Below are 23,055 nucleotides of genomic sequence, written 5' to 3'. Positions count from 1 at the left end.
GAAGGAGACATGAGTAGCAGAAAATGGAGGGAGGGAGTGTTCTTCCTCCTTCTCATTTGGAATCATAGAGTTGGAAGAGACTACAAGAGCCTTCCAAGCCAACCCTCTGCCATGCCGGAAGACACAATCAAACCTTTCCAGACAGTTGGCCATCGGCCATTTCTCTTAAAGAAGGAGACTCCACTACATCAAAATGAAGCATATTCCAATGTCAAACAGTCCTTACCATCAAGAAGTTCTTCCTAATATTTAGATAGAATCTCTTTTCCTGAATTTGAATCCATTGCTTCATGTGCTACTTTTTGGAGCAGCAGAAAACAAGCTTGCTCCATCTTGCTCCAATATGACACCCTTTCAAATATGGCTGTCATGTCTCCTCTTAATCTTCTCTTCCCCAGAGTAAAGATACTCAGCTCCCTAAGTTCCCCCTCAGTTGGCAGCTATTTTCATGAGCTCGTCCTGTGAGGAGTCTCTCCAGGCACCAGGGCTTTTATGCTGATTTAAAACCTCTCCATCTATTTTCTTGAAGATTGGATGTGTGAATTTATTTCATCATCATACTAAATGAACATCAACATCATCTTTATTTTTTTATCTTAACTTTATTTATAACCACTCTTTATCTAAAACTAATTCTCACATATAGAACACAAACAGAATTTACCAGCACAGTAGCTGCTGTTAATTGAAAAGGAGGCTGGGATTTTGCAGAAATCAGAATAGGCGTAGCTCTAATTGCTTCTGTGTTGTGGGTCAGGAAGGAACAGAGATCTAAGAAAATGGGAACATTGAAAAGGAGAAATAAATATTATTAATAGAGCAGCACTCATTAAGAGATAGTGAAGTGGAGAAACTTATATTTTTGTTGACTAGGATTTTGGAAATAATAAGGAACTGTTGACCTAATGTGTGCCTGTTCCAATTGTGCTAAAACAGCAATCCTGCTTGAGTGCAAACACTTCTAAATACTGTTGCCATCAAGCATGTGCTTACATTTCTCCGACTATTAGAGGGTTTTTTTTTTAAATGCTTAATTCTGGGTGGATTGTTCCCTCTATGTCTTGGCATAAATACATTAAAATATTGAAATACATGAAATACATTTAATTAGTCCAGTTACTTTTCTATTTTTCTTCTTTTCCTTGCCATGCAAAGAACAGTGCTAGCTGTTGCTAGGTAACTCCTAATTGTGACATTAACTGCCAGCAGTTGTCAGAAGAAATGGTAAATTCTTTTATCTTGTTAACAAAATTTACTAAAGTGATGGCAATACATAAATATTCCATCTTTAATTCAAAAATTATAATGCTGTAATATAGCATGGGTTGCTACTAGATTTTATATTACCAATTCTTTCAGGCACTTCTTCTTAAGAAACCCCCTCTAATCCTACTTCTAGCTAGTTGCTGGCTTAAATATTAGCAAATTTTGTATTCTATTGTTTCAGAAGGCTGTCTTCTGACTGCTCAGCAATGATATATAAATGTAGATAGGCACACTTATGAATAATACACTTAGTCGTGAGCAAGTATTGTTGTACCATTCCTACTATAACAAATTTCTTTCTCCCATTTTGCTAGGTAGCTCAACAGCAAAGGCTAGCTAGGTTCCTTACAGATTCCTTCCATCCCCAATTGGCTTGGTTTTTGCTTACATGGCAGTTACTATTGACTGGGATCCAAAGAGCTACATACACACCTGGAATATGCTTCTATATTCAAGAGAGGGATGTATGAATGTAGTGGTTTCCCTTTCCAGCTGTAGCCCTTTGTATCACTTCAGTTCTTTGTGTCACTGGAATCTGTTAAGTGTGGTGTTGTTAAGATACTTGCCTTTTCAACATCTAGATTGTTTGAACTGTGATCCATATCAGATTGTGGACCTTCCCCTTTCTGCGTCGAAATATGTATAAAATCCCATTCACATTTTTAAAAAAGAGAGATGCATTTTCGTACATATCTTCTCATTGACTAAAGTATGCTTGAGCAATTTTTCAAAGGGATGACGTTTTCTGGATGCATTTTTTTAATTTTTACTACATAAAAACATGTACAAAAATATATATAACAAAAGAACATTACCAGATATTACAAATATTACCAATAATACATACCAAAAGAACAAACATAACAAACAACAAAACATTACTCAAAAGAAAAGAAGAAAAAACAAACAAACCTTCTACCTATCACCTAACATATAAACAAAACCAACAACTAATGACACATTGACTTCCTTCCTACCAGTTTAAGAAGATTTTTGTTAACATTTTGCTATCCTTCACTAAATCGAAAATTTAAATACTTATTTCAAAAAATACCTTTTGATTCATTGACTAAAGTATGCTTGAGCAATTTTTCAAAGGGATGAAGTTTTCTGGATGCATTTTTGTTGTTTGTTTTGTGAACTATAGTGCAAACTCTACCACAAAGTACATTTGGTCTCAGGAAGTTTGAATTACATGATATTAAAAAGTCTCATATTAAAATGCCAACTGAGCAAACTTTTCACCCATTCTTAGTCTGATCAAGTGCTGCTTCAGAGGATCCTCCATCCTTCAGGAGCAGCTTTTCAAAGGAGTACAGTGAGAAGGGGCTCTTATTGCCTTGCAGTGTCCGGACCTTTGCCAACATATACAGTATGAGACACTTCATCTTCTAAGATGATATACAAATCTCTCTCTCTCTCTCTCTCCCCCCCCCCCCCCCCCCTCCCTCCCCCCCCCCCCCCCATATATATGACACGATCTACATCTTTGATTACTTGTATACCATATTTTCTTTGAAAACATTATTCAAAGTCAGTTATTTGAATTTCTAGGTCATACCAGCATGCATCACTTTGTGCATATGAGAACTAAATGAAGCTTACATTCTGTAAGCACAGATGCCTGTTCCTGGCTGCTGCTCTGGTGATGCCAGTCCCATAGATCCAAAGATGACCCAAGCTCCTGCATGAGTGATGGAATGCCAAAAGCCAGCTTTCTGACCCATTTTTTGTTTGCCTGATCTGTATTGGGGTGTAGCTCTCGTCTGGCACTTTGTGTAACTTGTATAAGTTACTGTGTGTGCCAGCTGCACTCCCAGTATCCATGACCTTCCATTGCTAGGTGGGTGGGTGGTAACTTTTATTTCCATTGAGTGTGAGTTTATCCTGTGTCCTAAGTGTTTACTGTTCATTGTGAAAATACATTATAGGGATACCTTAAAGCCTCTGACAAAGAAGCACCTTTTATCTCTTTTTAAGTCTTTTTATCTCTTCCCTGCCCCTCCTGTTGGCATTTATCTAGCTGAAAACTTTTTAGCAGCATCTGTTTTGGAGGATGCTGAAGAAAGGCTGGAGAAAGAGAGCCTTTTGGGATAGGGTTGAAGCAGCTTGTCAATAGTAAACAACACAATGGTAAAGAATGGGATTCTGCTGTAGCTGATCTTCTTCTAACCATGTACACCTGCCTATAACAGGCAAAGTAAACTGCACCTGTCTCCAGAATCCTCTGCTGAGAGAAAATGGGAGAGCAGATAACAGTGCTTCACCAGCTACCATATACCTGTCAGTTCAGCCACCAAAATGAGGGGGAAAAGGGGGAAGCTGGTGAAAGTTGGGAGGGAAACATACTTGGATAAATTTTAGAAAAAAGGCTTCAGGTAGTCTCTAAAAAGTTCAATGTGTTTTTATTTACTTATGCTAGGCTTCCCAACCCTGGTTGTTTTCATTTCACATATGTGTATTGTGTAGTTTTGAATACAAATTTTGCGGAAATGTTTCAAACAGCTCTTCTTTCTTGTGGTGGAGAAACCTGTTCTTATTCTTTCCATGTTATTTCTGACTCTGGTACCATATTTTCTGTTAAAGATGTAATGTCTAGAAGCACATCTTCTTTGTAAACTGAGGAATACTTGTACCTTGTATTTAATTTTCTAGCAAATTTAGATACCTTCAATTATGCATGATTCCCCACCCCCAGTTTGTTTTTTCCTTTCCATCATATGGAAATTTCCCCCCTCTCAACTCATTCTTTTGTCTGCAGACACTTGAGAAGAAAAGGCTTTTTTTTAAAAGGCTGCATAACTTAGGACCCCCCCCCCCCCGCTTTCATGAATAACACTGTTGAAAAGTTTGAAAAGTTACTTCTTTGAACTACAATGTTGGTTTAGGGACTGTTGGCACTGTCATCCAAATGAGTAATTTTTTGAAGATCTTTATGACATGCACAAATGCATTCTGAAAGATAAAGTGTTGAATATGTTTGTAGGATATGCCATCAGGATTCAAATAGAAGCAGTCAATTTGCTAGACTTGCTCAGTGTCATCATATATATAATGAAACTGTGGAACACTGGGAGCTGTGCTGGTGTACTGGGAATTCGAAGAACTCAGGGTTAAGAGAGGTGGAGTTTAACTTTCTTGGAAAGTGGTTGGCTGTTCTTTTTAGATCATTTCCCTCTCCCTCTAAGCCACATAAAGACTTGTAAATGAATGGTGCCAATACAGTATTTACTTTTGTCATTTCCTTGGATGCCCTAAGTCCACTACTCCACCCCCTTAACTCACAAAAAGATGTGTGTTGACATTTTTGCCGTAGTAGCTGTTTTTGCTGCCTGAAGACACAAATTCCAAAACTATAGGAACCACTTTGAGGTTTCCACTCTCTTTGAGAGATAAAAGTTTAAAACTGGAGCATGGTCCTAAAAACTGTGTTAGCCATAGTTAGTAATGTACATTAGTTGGAACTGATGACAGTTTTTAAAAATTTCACTCTGCTGTTTGTTCCTGTATCTTGCATAAAATTAAGAGCAATTCTATGAATACAGCAATTAAAATAATTTAATCCAGATCTTTGCTTTAAAAAGAAAAATCTTTAATACTGGACTTGATAATTTGTCTGAACATAATAAGTCCCATGCAGAAGGACATAACATAATAAAGACCTGGAGACCTAGGAGGCTTATGTACAAGAGACCTCTGTTCTCTAAATATTAGCTTAGTCTGGAGTGTTGCAAGACACCCAGTTACTTTCTGAGTAAATGTGTATTTGTCACTTCAAAACCTTTCTTATGCAATTGTGTTCACCAATATTAACTAATGCCTTCTTCCTCCTCTTTTTCCCCTAAATTGTATTCCCTTCCTTACCTGTCCACCTTCCCTGCCACTGAACAAGACATTTAGGTGAAGGAAGCATTTTGTATACAAACAATATGTCTTGTCTGAAAATATTTTAATTTCAGGTGGATATTTTCTGACCTATTTTTGCACCCCTTTCCTCCTTCAGAGGTTTGTAAACTCATAGGAAACTGAAGTAGAGTGGAGACATGCAAATCATGTTGAGCTGACCAGCGATGAGCCATGACTTGCACTCATTTGATTGACTTGGTCTCACTGACACCAGGCAGCACCTGCACTAGCACCAGGAAGCAAGACAAGAAGGCTGATAGGCTATTATTGGCTGGGATCCTGTTGGGCTACTGCAACCAGCGTACCGCAGGTGGTTACAACAAGAGACTTGTCACTGCAGCAACTGTGAAGGAAGTATGATCTGGAAGAAACAGGCTGTTTTGGTACAAGTTTTCTGCCACCACTACATGAGCCTGGAAAAAGTGCAAACGCCAGCATAGCAACAAGATTCTAGCTTCCGACTGGAGTACTTTGGCCTATCCTCAAAACAAATCTTAGATTTAGATAGACTGTCCTGTCTACACAGATCTGAAGCAACAACTCTTTCAAATGATTTTAAAAACCATATGTGCCAGCATGAAGTGTTAGTTTGGGTTGGTTGTTTTTTTTAAAATCCCAAATTTGCCAAAAAAAAAAAAAAGTATGCTGAAGCCAATAGCTGAATCTGTCACACCTATGGTTTTCTTTTTCTTTAGGCAGATGCTTCTCAGCCTTTTGTATTAAAATTCTACATACACTAAAAATGGAATATAATCAAACAAAAACACATATATTAAACTCTGTTGTTGTTAATTGACCTCAAGTCGCCCATGACTCAAGATGACCTTGTGGATGAGACATCCCCAAGATCCTCTGTCTTCCACTGTTGTGTTTAGGTCCTATAAATTTGGACTGTGACCTCCCTAATTGAGTCTCACCATCTGGCTTTTGGTCTTCCTCCCTTTTCTCTGTCTTCTAATTTCCCTAGTATTATTGTCTTTTCTAAAGAGTCATGCCTTCTTATGATGTGGCCAAAGTACAACATTCTCAGTTTTGTCACCTTGGCTTCCAGTGAGAGTTCGGGCTTGATCTGTTCAAGAACCCATTTGTTTGTCTTTTTAGCCATCTGTGAGATTCTTAGCACTCTTTTTCAGCACCACATCTCAAATGAGTTGATTTTCTTCCTATCAGCTTTCTTCACTGTCCAGCTCTCACTTCTGTGTATGATAATGGCAAATACAATGGCTTTGATGATTATAACTTTAGTACTCAGTTGTATATATTTACACTTTAGGATCTTTTATACTTATTTTACAGCTGCCCTTCCCATTCCTAGTCTTTTTCTGTCTTGCCTGCAGACTCCATTATTATAATGTTTGATCAAAACTATGGGAACTTTTTAATAATTTTGATTTCCTCCTTATCTAGGTTGAACCTATGCAGATTCTCCATAGTCATATCCTTAAGAGCGATCCATAGCTTTTCATCATCTGTGCAGTCAAATACTTTGCTCTCGTATATGAAGCACATGCTGATGTTCTTCTGGAATTCCTTGGTATTCTCTATTAGCCATTTTATGTTTTTACGTATGTTTTAAACTATATTAAATAAAATACAAAGAGCCAACAGATATAAAAAGTAATAAAAACTACGCTATAATAACACATACTAGAAGGAAAAGAAAATAAGAAAAATATGACTTCTATATTTTATGGCTCTAGGACCCATTTGTTTGTCTTTTTGGCTGTCCATGGAATCCTTAGCACTCTCTTCCAGCATCACATCTCTAATGAATTGATTTTCTTTCTGTCTTCTTTCTTAACTGCCCAGCTCTCACATCAATACATGGTAATAGGGAATATAATGGCTTATATGATTCTAACTTTTGTGCTGAATTGTATATCTTTGCATTTTAGGATCTTTTTAGTTCTTTCATAGCTGCCCTTCCCATTCTTAATCTTCTGATTTCCTGACTGCAGTCCCCATTCCTATCAGTGTTTGATCCCAGATAGTCATTATTTTTGTTTTCTTTATGTTCAATATATATGTATAATTTATATCTAATATAAATAGATATAGTTCATACATTTCTAATATTATCTCCTATTTGTTATTTTCAGTAAAAATCCACATTGATCATCATTAATGCTTCTCAGTCTTGAATTCCTTCTGTGTGTTCTGCAGTTTGTCTCTGACTCTGTGCTATAGAAGTGATTTTTCCAAAAACCTCAATTTTCAGCCCCACTCTTAACAATTGTTGCTGTCACCATGTATTGCCTCCCTGACAAAATCAGAGCTCTGAGTCACCAGCTAGAACATGAGTGTTCTTGTTGAACAACTTATCACAATATTTCCCCAGAATCATTGGCGAAGGAGGTGGGGTGAGAGTGCCTTTTTAAAAATTGTATTAACATTTGGCAGAGCTACGGAGCCTGTAAAATGATTTTTATTTTTTCGTAGGCAGCACACGTGCCGCTTAAAATAGATGGAAGTAGTATGTGGGCATGGATGAGACCCTTACACCTGAGTTTTTAAACTAACATGAATCACATTTCTTCACAGTTGATAAAAGGCTTATTTCTTTTGAATGTAGGTGTTGTCTGCTTGGAGTATTTGAGTTAGACATCCAGAGTAAAGTTTTAGAAGTATAGTATTTTTTTCTGAACATAATTACATTATAAAGAATAATATTCATACCATTTAAAAAGAAAAACTACATATTCTATATTATAAGGAGAACTAAGATTATGATCCTTGGATGTCAGGTTATGCTTTTCTAAGATATAGATACATAAATGTACAGATATATTTTAAAAAGACTCTGCCCACCCAGTTTCATAATCCTAGAACATCCTCTGGCTTCTTCCTTTCCATCATGGGTTGTTTGTCTTGAATGCGAAGTCATTTAATTGTCTACAAGTGCTCCTGAATATACTGCAATGAATGTAGATTACATGGAACAATTACATGAGCACTCACATGTAGTTACCATACAGAGAAATTCATGTATGCATCTTTCTTACCTGGGTTGGGGGGGGGGGGTCACCAAAACTCATTACCATCTTTAATTAAGCTGCTTTGAAAGCAGTATACATTTCCATGATAAATATTTTACTGAGATGAAATTCACAGAATCACATTGTAGTTCATTAGTACAAAAAAGTATAGAAGGGTCTCTTCACATAGTAGAAACAGGATCAAGAAATCAACCATCACACAGAAAAGACCCATGGCTTCAGACAGGTCAAATCCCTGAATAGCATAGGAGAACAACTGCTGCTTCAGAGAAGGATTTCTTGCTTAACTGTGATTAGACTTCCAAAGACTGTTCCAATACCAGCACCAGAACCAGCTACTCCTACTGTGGCAGCACCAGCATCAATAAATTTGACAATAGTGCCAATGTCCTTGCTGATAGCACTTGTTTGAACTTCTCTTAGTGCTAGGCGACTGCCGGTGTTTTGAGCCCCAGTAAGGAAAGGTGTAGTAATGCGGTGGCTCGGTAGTTAAGATGCTCACTCTGATGGTCAGCAGGTCAGCAGTTTGAGACTGAAGGGCAGCTTGATGGAATGGGCTCCCATAAAAAGTCCCAGCTACCAACCTAGCAGTTCGAAACCATGTAAAAGTGGAAGTAGATAAATAGGTACCACTTCAGTGGGACGCTAACAGCGTTCTGTGCAGTCATGCTAGCCATGTGATCACAGAATCATCTTTGACAATACTGGCTCTTTGGCTTAGTAACAGAGATGAGCATTGTCCCCTACAGTTGGACATGACTAGACAAACTTGTTATAAAAGGGGGAAACCTTTACCTTTAAGGAAAGGTGTGCTGTCTTCTCCTGACCTCGGCCTAGACAACACTGATACAGACTTGGTTTGTAAAGGATCCTTTATCCCATATGATAAATAGGGGGAGCTGGCAGTGAGCTTGACACAGGCAAACATGTCTGCTGTGGCTGCTGCAGATGGCTGCAGCAGCAGCACCAGCAAAAACTCTGGCCCTTCTGGCTGGTGGTGGTGCAGCAGCAGCTCCTCTAACTGGGTTGGGGCAGCTGTGGTAGAGGTTGAAGGCACAGCAAGGCCCAGGGTTGCCAAAACCCACACATGATTTTTTGTTTGCTTTGTTTGCTTGGCACTTGTGATTATAAAATTATCACTTGGAATTCTTTTTTTAAAACTTGTCCATAACCTAACAGTGTCTGGTTCCTTTCCTTTTCTCACCGGGGTGTTTATCTGTTTGGAAGCCAAGCCATTTGTTCCGTGATGTTCCCTGCTTGGTATGACATAGTCAATGGATGGCATCTTATAGAGTGCAGAAGGCCCAGATCCTTCTCTGAAGTGTGTACAGTCTAAATTCAACCTGTGAGAGGTAACAGAGGATGGTAAGAGATGGAGGGGAAAATAAACAGAAAAAATATATAATTTTGAGAAAGATCTGTGTGAAGGAAGAGAGGAAAAGAAAAATGCATCATGGGTGTGTTCTGGAATGTAGTGACCGGCAGAAACATCAGCACGATTATTGTCAAAGAAAGGACAATGTCATAAGATCAAAGAGATGCTGCACTGGATCAGAACTAATGCAGCATTCCATTCCCATAGTGGCCATTCTGATGCACAAATTGACATGAGTCTAACTGCATCTTTGTGATGTTCCCCCGCACCTGACATTCTGGAACAAATGTTTGAGAGGACAGTGCTTTCATGTTGGCTGTTACAGAAAGGAGACATTGCCACACAGATGTGGTAGATGGGGGTTTGAGTACAGTTCATAGTCATTGGCTAACTGGGGATGTGTGATGGTGTTAGCTGCACCATGTGACACCCCAGAGTGTGGTGACAGCTGGTCAGGCTCTCCCCCCGCATACTCCTGGCTGCTCCCCCTCCTGCATCCTATGCTTCCAATCCTGTGCATTCCCTCGATGTCCTCTGCGCACTCCCACTGCTCATGCCCATCCTGGTTTTTTCCTTAGGAAAAGGATGGGGCAGCATGGGGGGGATGGGCACATGCCACCCCTGCAATCCCCACCCCAGAAGCCCCTCCCCTGCACCAGGTGATGCCCAGTGCAGGGACACCATGTTCATCCTGCACAGTCTCGGCATTCAGTTTTTCTTCTGTTTGCTACCTACCAATTGTAGCCAAATGTGACAATAATACTGTTAGTTGTGAGCAGGAGTGTTTATTTTTATCTTTTATACATCCATTTTATTTATTGTTTTTTTACCTGTGCAAAGTTTGACCAATGCACAGGATGCTTGATGGCAGTATATTAGGATTTATTTATTATTATTATATATTTATTAATTTATTCTATTTATTCCCGCCTTCTCTTTTGAGGATTAGGCAGTAACAACAGCCATTTAACATTAAATATAAACATTTAAAAACAGTAGTAACATGATCCCCATCCCTAGCCCTTCCTTAGGGTTGCCATAAGTTGGACCTCCAAACCGGGACAACATGCAGGACAACTGTAGGACAAAATTTTCAAATGGAGCACTTTTTTTTAAAAATGGAGGGCACACGAAAAAATTTGTGGTTTAAAGAATGTTAATATAATACATGTTTCTTAGGCATGATCAAAAGTGAGGACATTTGGGCATTATTCCTGACAGATGACAGAAATGGACTTTTCCTTTCTGGCCAACCACACCCCCCCCCCCATTCCAAACAGCACATTGGGCATTGAACATGGCTTACTTAACATGGCAATCTCTTGCATATTTCAGAGCTTATTCCATAACCAAACTCTTTGGGTTTCACACTGAATTGTCAAGGGGTTTTAACAAGAAGTGGGTTTGCCCTTGGATTCAACGTACTTCCAGAAGTGTGTACTTGGTCAGGGACTTGGGTTTTTTTTCACTGTGCATGAGTTGTAAAAATCAGGTAACTACATTGGTTGTGCCTCAGAAGTGGTCATTTCACACTTACTATTCCCTTCTCTCTTCTTCTTCCTCCTTGTTTCCTTCCTTCCCTCCTTTCCTCTCCTACCTCCCTGTCCGCTCCTCCCTCTTCCTCCTTCCTTCTTCCCTCCTTCCTTCTCCTTTCTTCTCCCTCCTTCCTCCCCTTTCCCTTCCTTCCTCCCTCCTTCCTCCTCTCTCCTCTCCAGCCAGGCCAGTGGAGGAGGGGTGGGTGGCTGCCTTGGCGCGCTCCCCCCTGCCCGCGCGCCAAGGCAGGAGGCAGGCAGCCAGCCACCTCTGCCTCAGCTCCTCCTCTGCCTCCACCTCCCAGGCCCAAGGAAGTGCCCAGCGCGGAGGCGCACCGGACGGAGGAGGCGGTGGGTGGCTGCCTGCCAGTGGCTGCTGCTGCCTTGGTGCGTGCGCGCGCGCAGAGCACCAAGCCCGGCAGGCACCTCTGCCTCCTCCTCCGCTTGGGCCTGGGCTGGGAGGCGAGGGAGGAGGAAGGAGGAAGGAGGGAGGAAGGAAGGGAGGCTTGGAACGGAGGAGGAGGAGAGAGGTGCGCCCTGGACACCGCGCCCCTCCCCCCGCCACCCTCCCCACGCCACTGCCTCCCCTTTGCTTCCCAATGGAGGAGGAGGAGGAGGTGGGTGGCGCAGGCACGCGGGGAGGCAGGGAAGGTGGGTTGGCACCGCGTGGGCCCCAAGCCGGGGGCAGGGGGCCAAACCGGACCGTGACGGCCCCTCCAAAAGGGGTTTGTCACGGGGGCCCCGGGTTTGGCATCCCTACCCTTCCTCTTCTGCTAAATACAAATAAACATCATACTATATAATAACAGTTAGCAGTATTACACATTACAACCCAGTTGCAATTTAATTTCATGCACTCATGAGCAAAAAGGTTGTACTGGTACAACTGCATTTGTGGGTAGATCTCACCTATTTGTTATGGAAGCAGGTATTCTTCTGACAAATTACATGTTTGTCCTTCAACACTGCAAGATGGGCAGGCTGCAAGGTACCTTTTGGGACATGTAAAGACTACTACTGTTCATTAACATTAACTCTTAATTTGCACATTTTAAAAATTCAGACATCATTTTTGGGAGAAGATTTTTTTCCAGAATTTCCTTTAAACTCCTATAAAAAAGTCAAGCATTTTTGCCAAGTTGTCATTTATTTATATATAATTTGAAGAAGATCATAGAATCATAGAATCATAAGATTGGGAAGAGACCACAGGGGCCATCCAGTCCAACCCCTGCCATGCAGGAATCCAAGTCAAGCATCCCCGACAAGATAGCCATCCAGCCTCTGCTTGAAGACCTCCAAGGAAGGAGACTCCACTACACTCCGGGGAGTTTGTTCCACTGTCACAGCCCTTACTGTCAGGAAGTTTCTCCTAATGTTGAGGTGGAATCTCTTTTCCTGCAGCTTGCACTCCCTTGCTCGGGTCCTAGTCTCTGGAGCAGCAGAAAACAAGCTTGCTCCCTCCTCAGTTTGAATCCCTTCAATATTTAAACAGAGCATTCATATCACCTCTTAACCTTCTTTTCTCCAGGCTAAACATCCCCAGCTCCCAAGGCGTTCCTCATGGGCAAGGTGAACATAATTCTGCTGTTGTGGTTCTCTTCCAATGACGAGAAACCAAAAATATATACACATACTGTTATAATATTGCAGATCAGAAAACAGGGCAAGTATCTAAAAAATACTGATTACTCCAAATTTCTTTCATTCCGTAACTGAAGAATATTCCTTTTCAGCTATTCCAAATTCAACTTAGAGTAACTCTTTGAGCTCTGTTTTTGGACTTGAGTATCAAAGTTCAAGTCCCCTCTCAGCTGTAAACTCTCTGTGTGCATTTAGACTAGTTGATCATCGGGTTATTGTCTTTGTTCCACCTGACAGTTGTTGTGTGGGCAAAAGTCATGAGGCAAGAGCTGTGTAAATGGCCTTGAACACATTATTATCGTCATTTTAAATTAAATGTGTCCTAAGTTAGGAATGTCACAGCTAAATTTCTTGTCCATGAAGTAGATGGAACGTGATGTTTTCATCTCACCTGGTTGATCATCAGAGTAACCTCTGAATCCTTATTTAGCATTAAGGTTCTTTCTTGGAAGATGTAGGACTTCAATTTTACAGTGATGAAGATATCAAACCTTTGACATTGAGTTCCTGCGAGGAGCATGATGTACATTATGACTGTTATGGTCATTCACAGCCAGAGTATCATCCGTATTGCTGGTACAGGAAAAAATTGGCCTGGATTACTTGGCTTTGATTTATGTAAGCTTGTTACCGCGTTTGTTTATGTCTACAGAAAAAAATCACTCTCTTTCAGTTCAGCGATGACCCTTGTACTAATCCGCCTGAGGAGTCCTTCACTCTAGCTGTGTTTTTGTGGAAACAGTTTTGGTAACAAATAATCTACCTTGGCAAGGATTAAAATAACCTTTTTTTAAAATTTGGATCGCACACAGACTGAGATAGTTTGGTTTCTAGGATCTTTTGTGGATGTTGGGGTTCCCTGGATGCCTTTTTCCAGCACAAAGATGTTTTTTTTAAAAAAAAAGCTTCTCTCCTGGAAGCCTCCAGGGCAAGCCAATCACTGTCTAGGTCAATATTTAGAATCAAAAGCTGAAATGGATTTTGGCCCTTTTCTGCCTCTCACATTTTGTTTTTTAGTATTTTGGGCAGACCATACAGCTCCCAAGAGTCCTGGGGCAGAAGATTGTCCCTTGATCTGTCAGGGTGATACCATTTTATAAATAAATGTTTGGAGTATGTATTCTGAACAAAGAGGGCCATCATTCAGGCTCAACCTTGTGATGCATGTGTCCATTGCTCATACTCTGCCCTTATCTGTAAAATAAATAATTAAAAAATAGACATACTTTATTTTATCGTGTTTTGCAAGAGTTATTAAGATGGCATGTTTGTTAAAAGGAACTACAAATAATTATCACTCATTATATCCACCAGGGCCATACCACTGTCAGCACTTGGTGGGTCGGTTTGGTAAGTGCCTCTGTGGACCTGTGACTGGTCTTGATTGGTTTATGTAGTCATGATTAGAGAGTACTGAATCATAGAGTTGGAAAAGACTGCATGGGCCATCCAGCCCAGCCCCCTGCCATGCAGGAAATCTAATCAAAATATCCCCAACAGATGGCCATCCCGCCTCTGTTTGAAGACCTCTGAGGAAGGAGACTTGCCACAGTCTCCGGGAGTGCGTTCCACTGTTAAACAGCCCTTACGGTCAGGAAGTTCCTCCAAATGTGAGGTGGATCTCTTTTCCTGTAGCTTGCATCCATTGCTCCAGGTCCTAGTTCCGGAGCAGCAGAAAACAAGCTAGTTCCTCTCATATGAATCTGTTCAAGTATTTAAACAGGGCTGTCATTCACCTCTTAACTTTCTGTTCTCCAGGCTAAACATCCCAGCTCCCTAAGTCGTTCCTCATGGCGCTGGTTTCCAGACCCTTCACCATTTAGTCGGTCCTTCTGGACATGCTCCAGTTTTTCAACATCCTTTTAAAAATTGTGTGCCCAGAACTGGATACAGTATTCCCCGCGCAGACCAGACAGAGCATAATAGAGTGGCACTATTACTTCCCTTGATCTAGACAATATCTTCACTGAGTGCCAGCAAGTAGGGGTTGCCACTTTATTTCCCTCAAATGTAGAATCACTTCTAGGCTTGTGGGAACCTAATGATGCTTTCTGGATCCAGCCACCTGTCACTGATCAAATATTGTGGGTGGTTAAAGAAAGGGGCAGCATAGGTATTGGTAGGGTGCATTATTGGATGTTGCATGTGGGCTTCTTCTCCATTAGTATTATACAAACTTATGAGTGAGATTATAGCAGGAGTTGCTGACCAGTCCTCTTGAATTCTCTCGGGTTATGACCTCAATTCTTCTGGTTGTATTTTATTGCACAACAATGGAAGACAATAGATTGTGTTAACATTTCCTTTTCAGAGTGAGTTTACATTGCCATTTAACATGAGTGCTATATGCTTGTGCATGTATTGCACTTTTTATGTTGGCCAATCCTATTCCATAAGGTTTCTGTGATTATTCTAGTGAAGACAAAAATGCTAGGAATAGATAGGTCATCCAGAAGAATCTCTTCTTCTCTTTAAGTTTTGTGTGGCCCCTATTTCAAAGTAAAAAGCAAGGAATGGGGTCATGTCAGCCACAGGGAGGAACCCTAGAGAAAGAGAGAGCTTGCAACATTAGCAACTTAAAACAGATCTGTAAATTATCCTAATAGGAAGATGTAGAGTGTAGGTAAAGGGCATTCTGTGCCGTAGTGAATTTTAAAGGAGTGAGAGGAGAATTGAATTAGGACCTGGCCCAGTTACACAACAACAAAGCTCATCCCAAAAGAGTTCATTCTTCCCTTGGACACTCTTTTTATCAATCCTTCCCTAGGGAAGGTCTTTTTCTTGACATTCCCCCATGTATGCGTCATACAGATACATAAAGATGTGGGGCTTCGAAAAATCTGGGAAAAATCATGAGATATGAACATGATACTTTTTGCCAGCCAAGTTATTATACTGCATTTAAGTTCCTAAGTAACAGTCTGTAAATGGTGTTGCGCATTTTTTTTTCAATTTCTAAAAAAAAACTTTTTTAAGAAAAGAAAAAAACACAGAAAACCATTTTTTAAAAATGTACTCAATCTGTTTTTCATAACGTGTAATCCACTTGTTTCCTGGATATGAATACCATCTATTAATGTTCCTCATGCATGTAGAAACTCCAGAAGTGGCTCCACTACCTGTAGAGCCCATATTCTAGAAAACCTCCCATGAAAACCCTCACCTTTGCTGTTTTAAAAATCTTTGCCCTAAAAACAACATCTGGCTCAGGACCATTTTAGCAGTAGATCCTAACCTCAGTTGATACATTAAAATGAGGAAAATAGATGTGGTTTAAAGTATATGAAAGTGTAAACAACTTGGCTTTTCCAAGCAAGCTTACTGTATGTTTGCTGCACTGTAACTTGAATTTAAAAAAAGTATGTGCAAGACAAATATTTTTATTCTTTTCCTCTTAAATATGTGTGGGTTGAGGGTTTTTCTTTTTTCCAAATATGATATGATTGTTAAATAAATGTTTTTAAAGAAGAGATAAGCCTTTCTCTTCCAAAGCAAAATGTTATGCTCTCAACATGATGAAACTGGTGCTGCACTTTAAAAAGAAAAATGTATGTAATATATATTCAGCTATAAATCAACCTCATGTATAAGTTGAGGGCAAGCTTTGGAACCAGAATTATGGATTTTGATATGACCTGTAGAAAAGTCAAGGGTAAAACTTAAGGGCATGAAACAAAGAATGTAAAGGATGAAGCAAAGGAAAAAGATACCAAAGAACTTGCCAAATTCTGGCTGGTATAACTGTTTACGCTCACCCTAAAGGCTGGATGGAAGAGAGAGTAAAGGGGACTGGTGCTTCTTTTATATGCTTCTAGGATGGACTAAGCTCTTGCTTTTCTGTCACTCTAGTCGCAGAAGAGGATGGTTCCTTTTAAAATAAGAGTTAAAGTACACTACTTAAACTGACCCACAGATAAGTCGGTCCAGATTTTTGGGGTTAATTTTTTGACTAAAATTTCCAGATTTATACATGAGTATATAAACTAAGAAAATGAGACTTTCTTTAACACTCGTTTCTTTTTTATTATTACATTTAGCACATCAGGTCCACCCATTTGGCCCGGAAGCACCTTTTTCAAGAGAAATGGAGCTCTTCTGCAAGGTAGGTCATAGATTCAGTTTTCTCCCCTTTCTCCCTTGGCTTGTTATCTTGACACTTGCCATAATTTTCATATTTTTTCATGGTGAGAGAACTGTAGTAAATTTTTGTTATACAATTTTTTTTGTTCTTTTACTCCATGGCTGTTTGTTCATAATACACTCATGAGCTGAAACAATTATATCTGCCGCAAATGTAGTTTTCTTCCTTTCTTCCCCCTTCCATCTCATGCATATTATTGATTTTGTTTCTTCCCATTTATACCAAAGTCAACAGACTTTATGCAGGACAACATGTTCTGGTAACTTTCAATTTGTGTTCATCAAGAAAATAGCTTTGCTCCTTGCTGTGGCAGTGATAGGATACTTTTTGCAGCAGTTGTGTGCCTGCTGTAAAGCAAGGGAATGTGGACAGCAGTTGATACAAAGATACCATCTCTCATCTTTTTGAAATCTGGTTATATTTTGACTCTGAATTTTTCTTCTTCTCAGTACTATTCAGGAAAGTTGAGAAATAAGATGGCTTATTTGGTTAATAAATTGCAGGGGTAATGGTTCTATATACATCTATGGGGCTTGTCAGGTAATCATAACTAGCTAATGTGTGGTTGTAACTTGGAAATGAGTTCCTGGAAAACTTGGAAGAGTTTTCGTGTTTCCTCTCTTCTGCTGCTTGCCAGGCTCTGATCCTTAATCATAATTAGATCGTGATCTAGTTCATTTTGTTTGGATATAGTTATCAATGATGATTCTAGACTCATTGTGTGAAATGTGAATCCACAAATCAAGAGATCTGTCTTCTCCCCCATAATTTATGAGTGGGAATACTAATAATAAGTATCCAAAATCTGTCAGCTGGCTTTGGCTACCTTATCATTTGTCTGCAGAAAGGATAGTGAGGAAATTATCTAGATTCATGGAAAAAATTGTCTTTTGTGCTTTTCATAGACTGTATTTGCTAAAAATGTCTGTTTATATATCTTTTTTCCAAGGTTGGAACTTTAGATTGCATAGTACTTTGCCGAGATAGTGTTTGAATGAATTGATGCTCAGATTACCATTTGAACGTTCTACACAGTTTTTATAACATGTAGTCATGGAGCGGGGGAAGGATTTGTAGGACCCATTCATTGCTTTTTGGTTTTAAATTGTTTATATACTATTATTCATCCAAAAATCTCTTATTTGCTTCACAAATTTAAAAAAACTAACAAAACCACATCTGAACAATGAAAAAGCAACATGATCTAAGATATGCTACAGTACATTTTAGTCCTCATGGATTAGAATATTTAAAAAAAAGGTGAATTCTTGCAATTGAAAATTCCCAACATCAAAGTGTAATATAGATAAGAGTTGACTTTCACTTTGGTGCAACATTATGGGGGAAACCAGCCTGATCTTATGCTGGGTTTTACTTCTTTTGTAGTCTTCTTGACAGTTTTCTTTAATGTTTATGCTTCCACACATTAGATCCAGGGAGTTTCAATCTAGAGGTTGGCTATAAGTAACAGAAAGGGGCAGAAAGAGGAGAAAGACTCCTTACTCAAACTGTAGTAGGAAATGCATTAAATCTATATTTATATAATCAGTGTTCTCATGTAATTTCCAATTCAATATAGTGCATTAGTATCTGAAAGGACAAAGAGGAGGACAGAAGAAAACAAGAAAATATGGAGGTTTTAAAAATCTTACAAATGGATTTTTATGAAATGTCAATAAGATTGGTAATATGATTGGTTGTGGTGTTGTGTGTCTTCAAGTCGTTTTTGTGATTTCTGATGTACATTATCTTCTAGTATATTGCTGATGTAATATCAGTTATCTACTCTCATGCTTACAGAACAACAATATTAAAGATTTATAGATCTCTTGCTTGTAGTTATTGATCAGTGAAAATTATTAGCTGAGCATTAAATAACTGTGTTGCATTAACGGTGGCATCATATGTTTACTGTTTAGAGCTCACCACATTTACAATGTTGATGAAGCCCATTTTAAAACAGACCATGGGTAATAACGTCTTCATTGAATATCTGCCTAGAGTCCTGTTATTGCTGCTTACTATTTGAAGAGAAATGAGCATGGTACCTAAATTCTGGCTGTGGTTGAACACCTAGATCTAAAACATCTCAGAATTATTAAAGCTGTAGTTCTTTGGAAACTTGTCTGGAAATAAACTGCACTAACTACAGAGGAACCCTTTTCTGTGTGAACATGTATAGGGTTGCATTCACAATAGCGTTATATTTGTATGCACTTCTGTAAGCATGCATGCCCCTTAGAATAGAAAATGGGGCAGAACACATGGTTTTCCACTGTGATCAAGCTCCAGATGTTCTCCATCATATTGTATTGCTTTGTCCAATGTATATAATTCCAAGGGGGAAATTGTTAAGAAGGTTATTGGAAATGAATATCTGTTTGGATGGGTTATCAGTGGAATACTTATTGGAAAATCGGGACCCGCGTATTACCAGGCTAATGGCCAATTTTCTGGTGGAGACAACAAGATTATGGCTTAAATTTTAATAACAATCCTGAAGTTTTATTGTAAATGTATGTTGTTGTTGTACACCTAATAAAGGTTGACTGACAGACTGACATGGTTTTCCATCAGTCTGAGAAAAACAAAGTCTGAAACTGAGGTTTTCCTTGGCCAATAAGGCTGATGTGTAGGTAGGCACAAAGTAATTGCAAGGGAAGGAAAGAATGATACAAAAGAACAAGGAATGGGGATAGAGTAACAATACCCTCAGTAAGTGTCGTGTGTGGTTTCTTATGATAAGAAAAAGAGTTTTGATGATACACGTTCCTTGAGAGATTATCTTAACACTATAGTGTTTAGTGTATGTGGAACTAAGGTGAACTTGAGAGAGGATGCACAAAGCTAAGGTAGCAGTTGGCCAATAGGGAGGAAAATATATCAAAATCCCTATTAAAGTAATAGCTTTATTAGGGCACCCCAGGGTCCAAAAGGTACTGAGGAACTTTTCTTCTTCATTATAACAAGAGTGGAAGTTGATTAATAGGTCTGTATGTTACATTCAGCAACAAAGGCATTCTTGTTATTCTTACAAGTTAATATATACCAAAATGGTTTATTTTGGTAGGTTTCCCCCACATTTAAATACATTTCCTTTACTCGCGTTTGAATGTTACAGTGTTGTTATTTCAGTGACTTCCATCACATGGCTGTGAAAACAGCTCTTCAGGTAAGAAGTCACCAGATTCCAGTGGAAAAACTGATTCCACGTTTATATTGCAGCTAACATTCACTTTGGTTAGAAACGGTGGAGATATTTAAATATGAATTTTTGTGTGCATTTAAAAAAAGGTCTATGAAGGAACACGTGTTTAATGGACATGAACCAGAAACAGACTGATCTGTCCATGCCTTCTCATGTATTGTGTTTACTACACTGTTGTTGTAGACCGGCTAGCTGTAACTAGTGGAATAACAATTAGATTCTCTGTTAGGGGTTTAGAAAATATATGTAGTAGAGATTGTTTTATGATTACAATATCTGCCATAATCTGTGCATGAGTAGAGAGAGGTATTTGATTGCTAAACTTCTTTAAAAGTTTAGTATATTTTATTGTAAGAATAATAATAGAGAAACAGTCATAATACTGCAAACCATTAATATTGTACATTTGTTTTTTGGTCTAATTAACATTGCAGAAATGACAGTTATCCATTTTTATAACACTCACCTTCATCTATTTTCTAAAAACAAATACAATTTGTTATTTTTCCATCTCTTCAACATTTGGTATTTTTGCCAGTTTCCAACATATACACCACTCTGGCTGCAGTAACTAGTCTATATGGAGTTTATCACACACCTGGACCTCCGCTATGCTCCCGTTGCCCCAACATCACCAGTCTGCGGGGATCGTGCCTGGTGCTATTAAAGTGGAACACTTCCGTTTTCGTCATGAAAGCGTTATCATAATTGTTAGGAAAAGGCTCCCTTTTTAATAATGATTTGATCTGTTATTTAAAAAGGGCTCTTTTCCTAACAATTACGATAATGCTTCCATGACAAAAACGGAAACGTTCCACTTTAATAGTGCCAGGCGCGATTCTACCAAGGGGCTTCCGTCGCAGACTGGTGACTTTGGGGCGATGGAAGCATAGCGGAAGTCCAGCTGTGTGATAAACTCCTATGTGATCAGCTTTCTGTCCCCCACTAGCATATGAACATTGATGTATATTTAAAGTAAAAAGGAAGCCTTTAGATTTACAGTGTACCCTAACATTTTTAACGTCATCTTTAATCATTATGTTTAACACCCCCCAAAAAAGTTTGACAGCTCATTGCCTTCCCCCACAGTTCATAAGTGGATTAAATTTCATAAATGTCGAGAAAGCAAAATTCTGTTGGTTATATCTAATAAAAAGGTGTTTGAATCCTGTCATGTTTAGCAGATTTATATTGCTTTAATCTGTTGCTGTTGAATTCTGCAAATATGGTCAAGAAAGAATATAATTCAGGCATCCAGTGTACATTTCCTTTCCTATCTCACTTTTTTAAGGAAAAAAAAATTAGTTACTGGTACTTACTGTTCACTGAAGAACTTGTATTGTGACTGGGATTGCCTGTGCATATATTTATTTATTAGCATGCATGATAAGGGGTGGAAAATGATAGGATTGGTACTTTTACAATACTTGGACAGCCACAGGTTCCAGTCCTCCAAGGCAAAGGTATGGAGATAATGATTTGAGAGAGGGCTAGTTCTTAGTCTCTCCCGTTCCATTTTCTTTGAAGCACAAGTTGCCACGAATATATGGTTATGTGGATGCAAACTTTACAACTCTGTAGTCATGCTTAAGACTGGGAGAATGTGGCTTACTATGGTATTTACTTTATCTGGAGAATTTCAGAACTATATGCACCATAGGAAATACTCTGTGTAGAAGACAAAATATATTTTTATGTATTTCAGACTACAACCTGACTTTTGTTTGTGTATCAGATGAATAAAGCATCCACTGGTAAATTCCTTGGGGCAAAGTTTGCTGTCTTTTTGTTTACTTTGCCTTGACAACCAATGGGAGTGGCTCAGCGCTTGAGGGCAGGTCAGGGTGCACTACAAACGTTAGGTAGGGGTGTGTTTGTTCTCAAGTTTGCCAGAAGCCAGGGCTTCTGTGTGAACTGCTGAGAAGAAAAACACTTGCTTGGCTGAAATGCAGGCTTAAAAAAGAGCATTGCTGATGACAACATTGTTCTCTACAAGTTCTTGCCCAACTCTTAAGATGTAGCTATCTAAAGAAAGCATGGGAAAGAAATAGAAATTATATACTTAGATCACATGAAAGTGGAAGCAGTTCCTACAGAAATATGAAATAATTCAAATAACTCAGTTTGTTGGGATAAACAATGACTCCTTTTCTAAACAGATTTACTTTACATTAAAGGTGTGTTTAAATCCTCTGATTTACAATAGCCACAGTATGTTGTTTTATTTGCATTGCAGTTAATGGCTAAAAAATTAGTTGACTACTTTGCCTTCTGATTTTTTGTTGGATGCTGGTAAAAATGGTAGAAACATTCAGTTTTGTCTCGGCAATTTCTTTTGCATGTCATTTATTCATCACATACAAGTTCAAAAGTCTAAAAGACTTTTCTGTTAAGCTATCTTAGTGGGCAGCTGTAGTCTAAGATGAGTGGCAATGACCTTCCAGATGTTTTTGGTCTACAACTGTTCGACCTTAGTCAACATAAGGCAGTGTTGAAGAATTATGGAGTCACAGCCAAAAACATCTGGAGGGCCAAGTTGGCCACTCTGCTTCTTTAGTAATTGTATGGGGCAGAAAATGCTGCTGCCTTCTATTCCTGGAAGTTGGCTATCTCATCATGACTTCAGATTAATGTTATGCACAAAATAGGCTACTGGTCAAAGTGAGTGTAGGTCATTGTGCAACAGGAATCACCAGTTTGAGGTCCCCATTGCGTGATCACTGGTGCAATAGTGCAGTCTAGCACAACTGCCTGAGAAGATATCACCATTACATAAGTGTTGAATAGCAACGCAGTGTTAAAAGATTTTTGGACATTTGCATGTTTGCAGCAACAGTGTATGATAAGATGGTTTGCTGTGGTTGAACTTTGCTAACAGGTTAAGATGTGATATGATTTGCAACACTGTACTAGTGCAGCAATCAACAGGCACCATCTTAGGTGTTCATTAGTTAGTACAAGACAATAAAGCATCAAACTGTTCGTGT

General features: G+C 39.1%; 1 protein-coding gene across 5 annotated transcripts in view; it reads left to right on the top strand.

Moving 5' to 3' along the window:
* Positions 1-23,055, top strand: part of FOXN3 (forkhead box N3) — a 264,746-nt gene that overhangs the window by 158,996 nt on the left and 82,695 nt on the right. For all 5 annotated transcript variants that reach the window (XM_042445714.1, XM_042445880.1, XM_042445794.1 and 2 more), the window contains exon 4: positions 16,757-16,821. In XM_042445714.1, the coding sequence (XP_042301648.1) occupies positions 16,757-16,821 (65 nt within the window). The remainder of the gene's footprint in view (positions 1-16,756; positions 16,822-23,055) is intronic.

Source organism: Sceloporus undulatus, chromosome 1, assembly GCF_019175285.1.
Source record: "Sceloporus undulatus isolate JIND9_A2432 ecotype Alabama chromosome 1, SceUnd_v1.1, whole genome shotgun sequence".
NCBI lineage: Eukaryota > Metazoa > Chordata > Lepidosauria > Squamata > Phrynosomatidae > Sceloporus > Sceloporus undulatus.
Note: the sequence above shows the minus strand (reverse complement) of the source record. Positions and strands in the feature narration are given on the sequence as shown.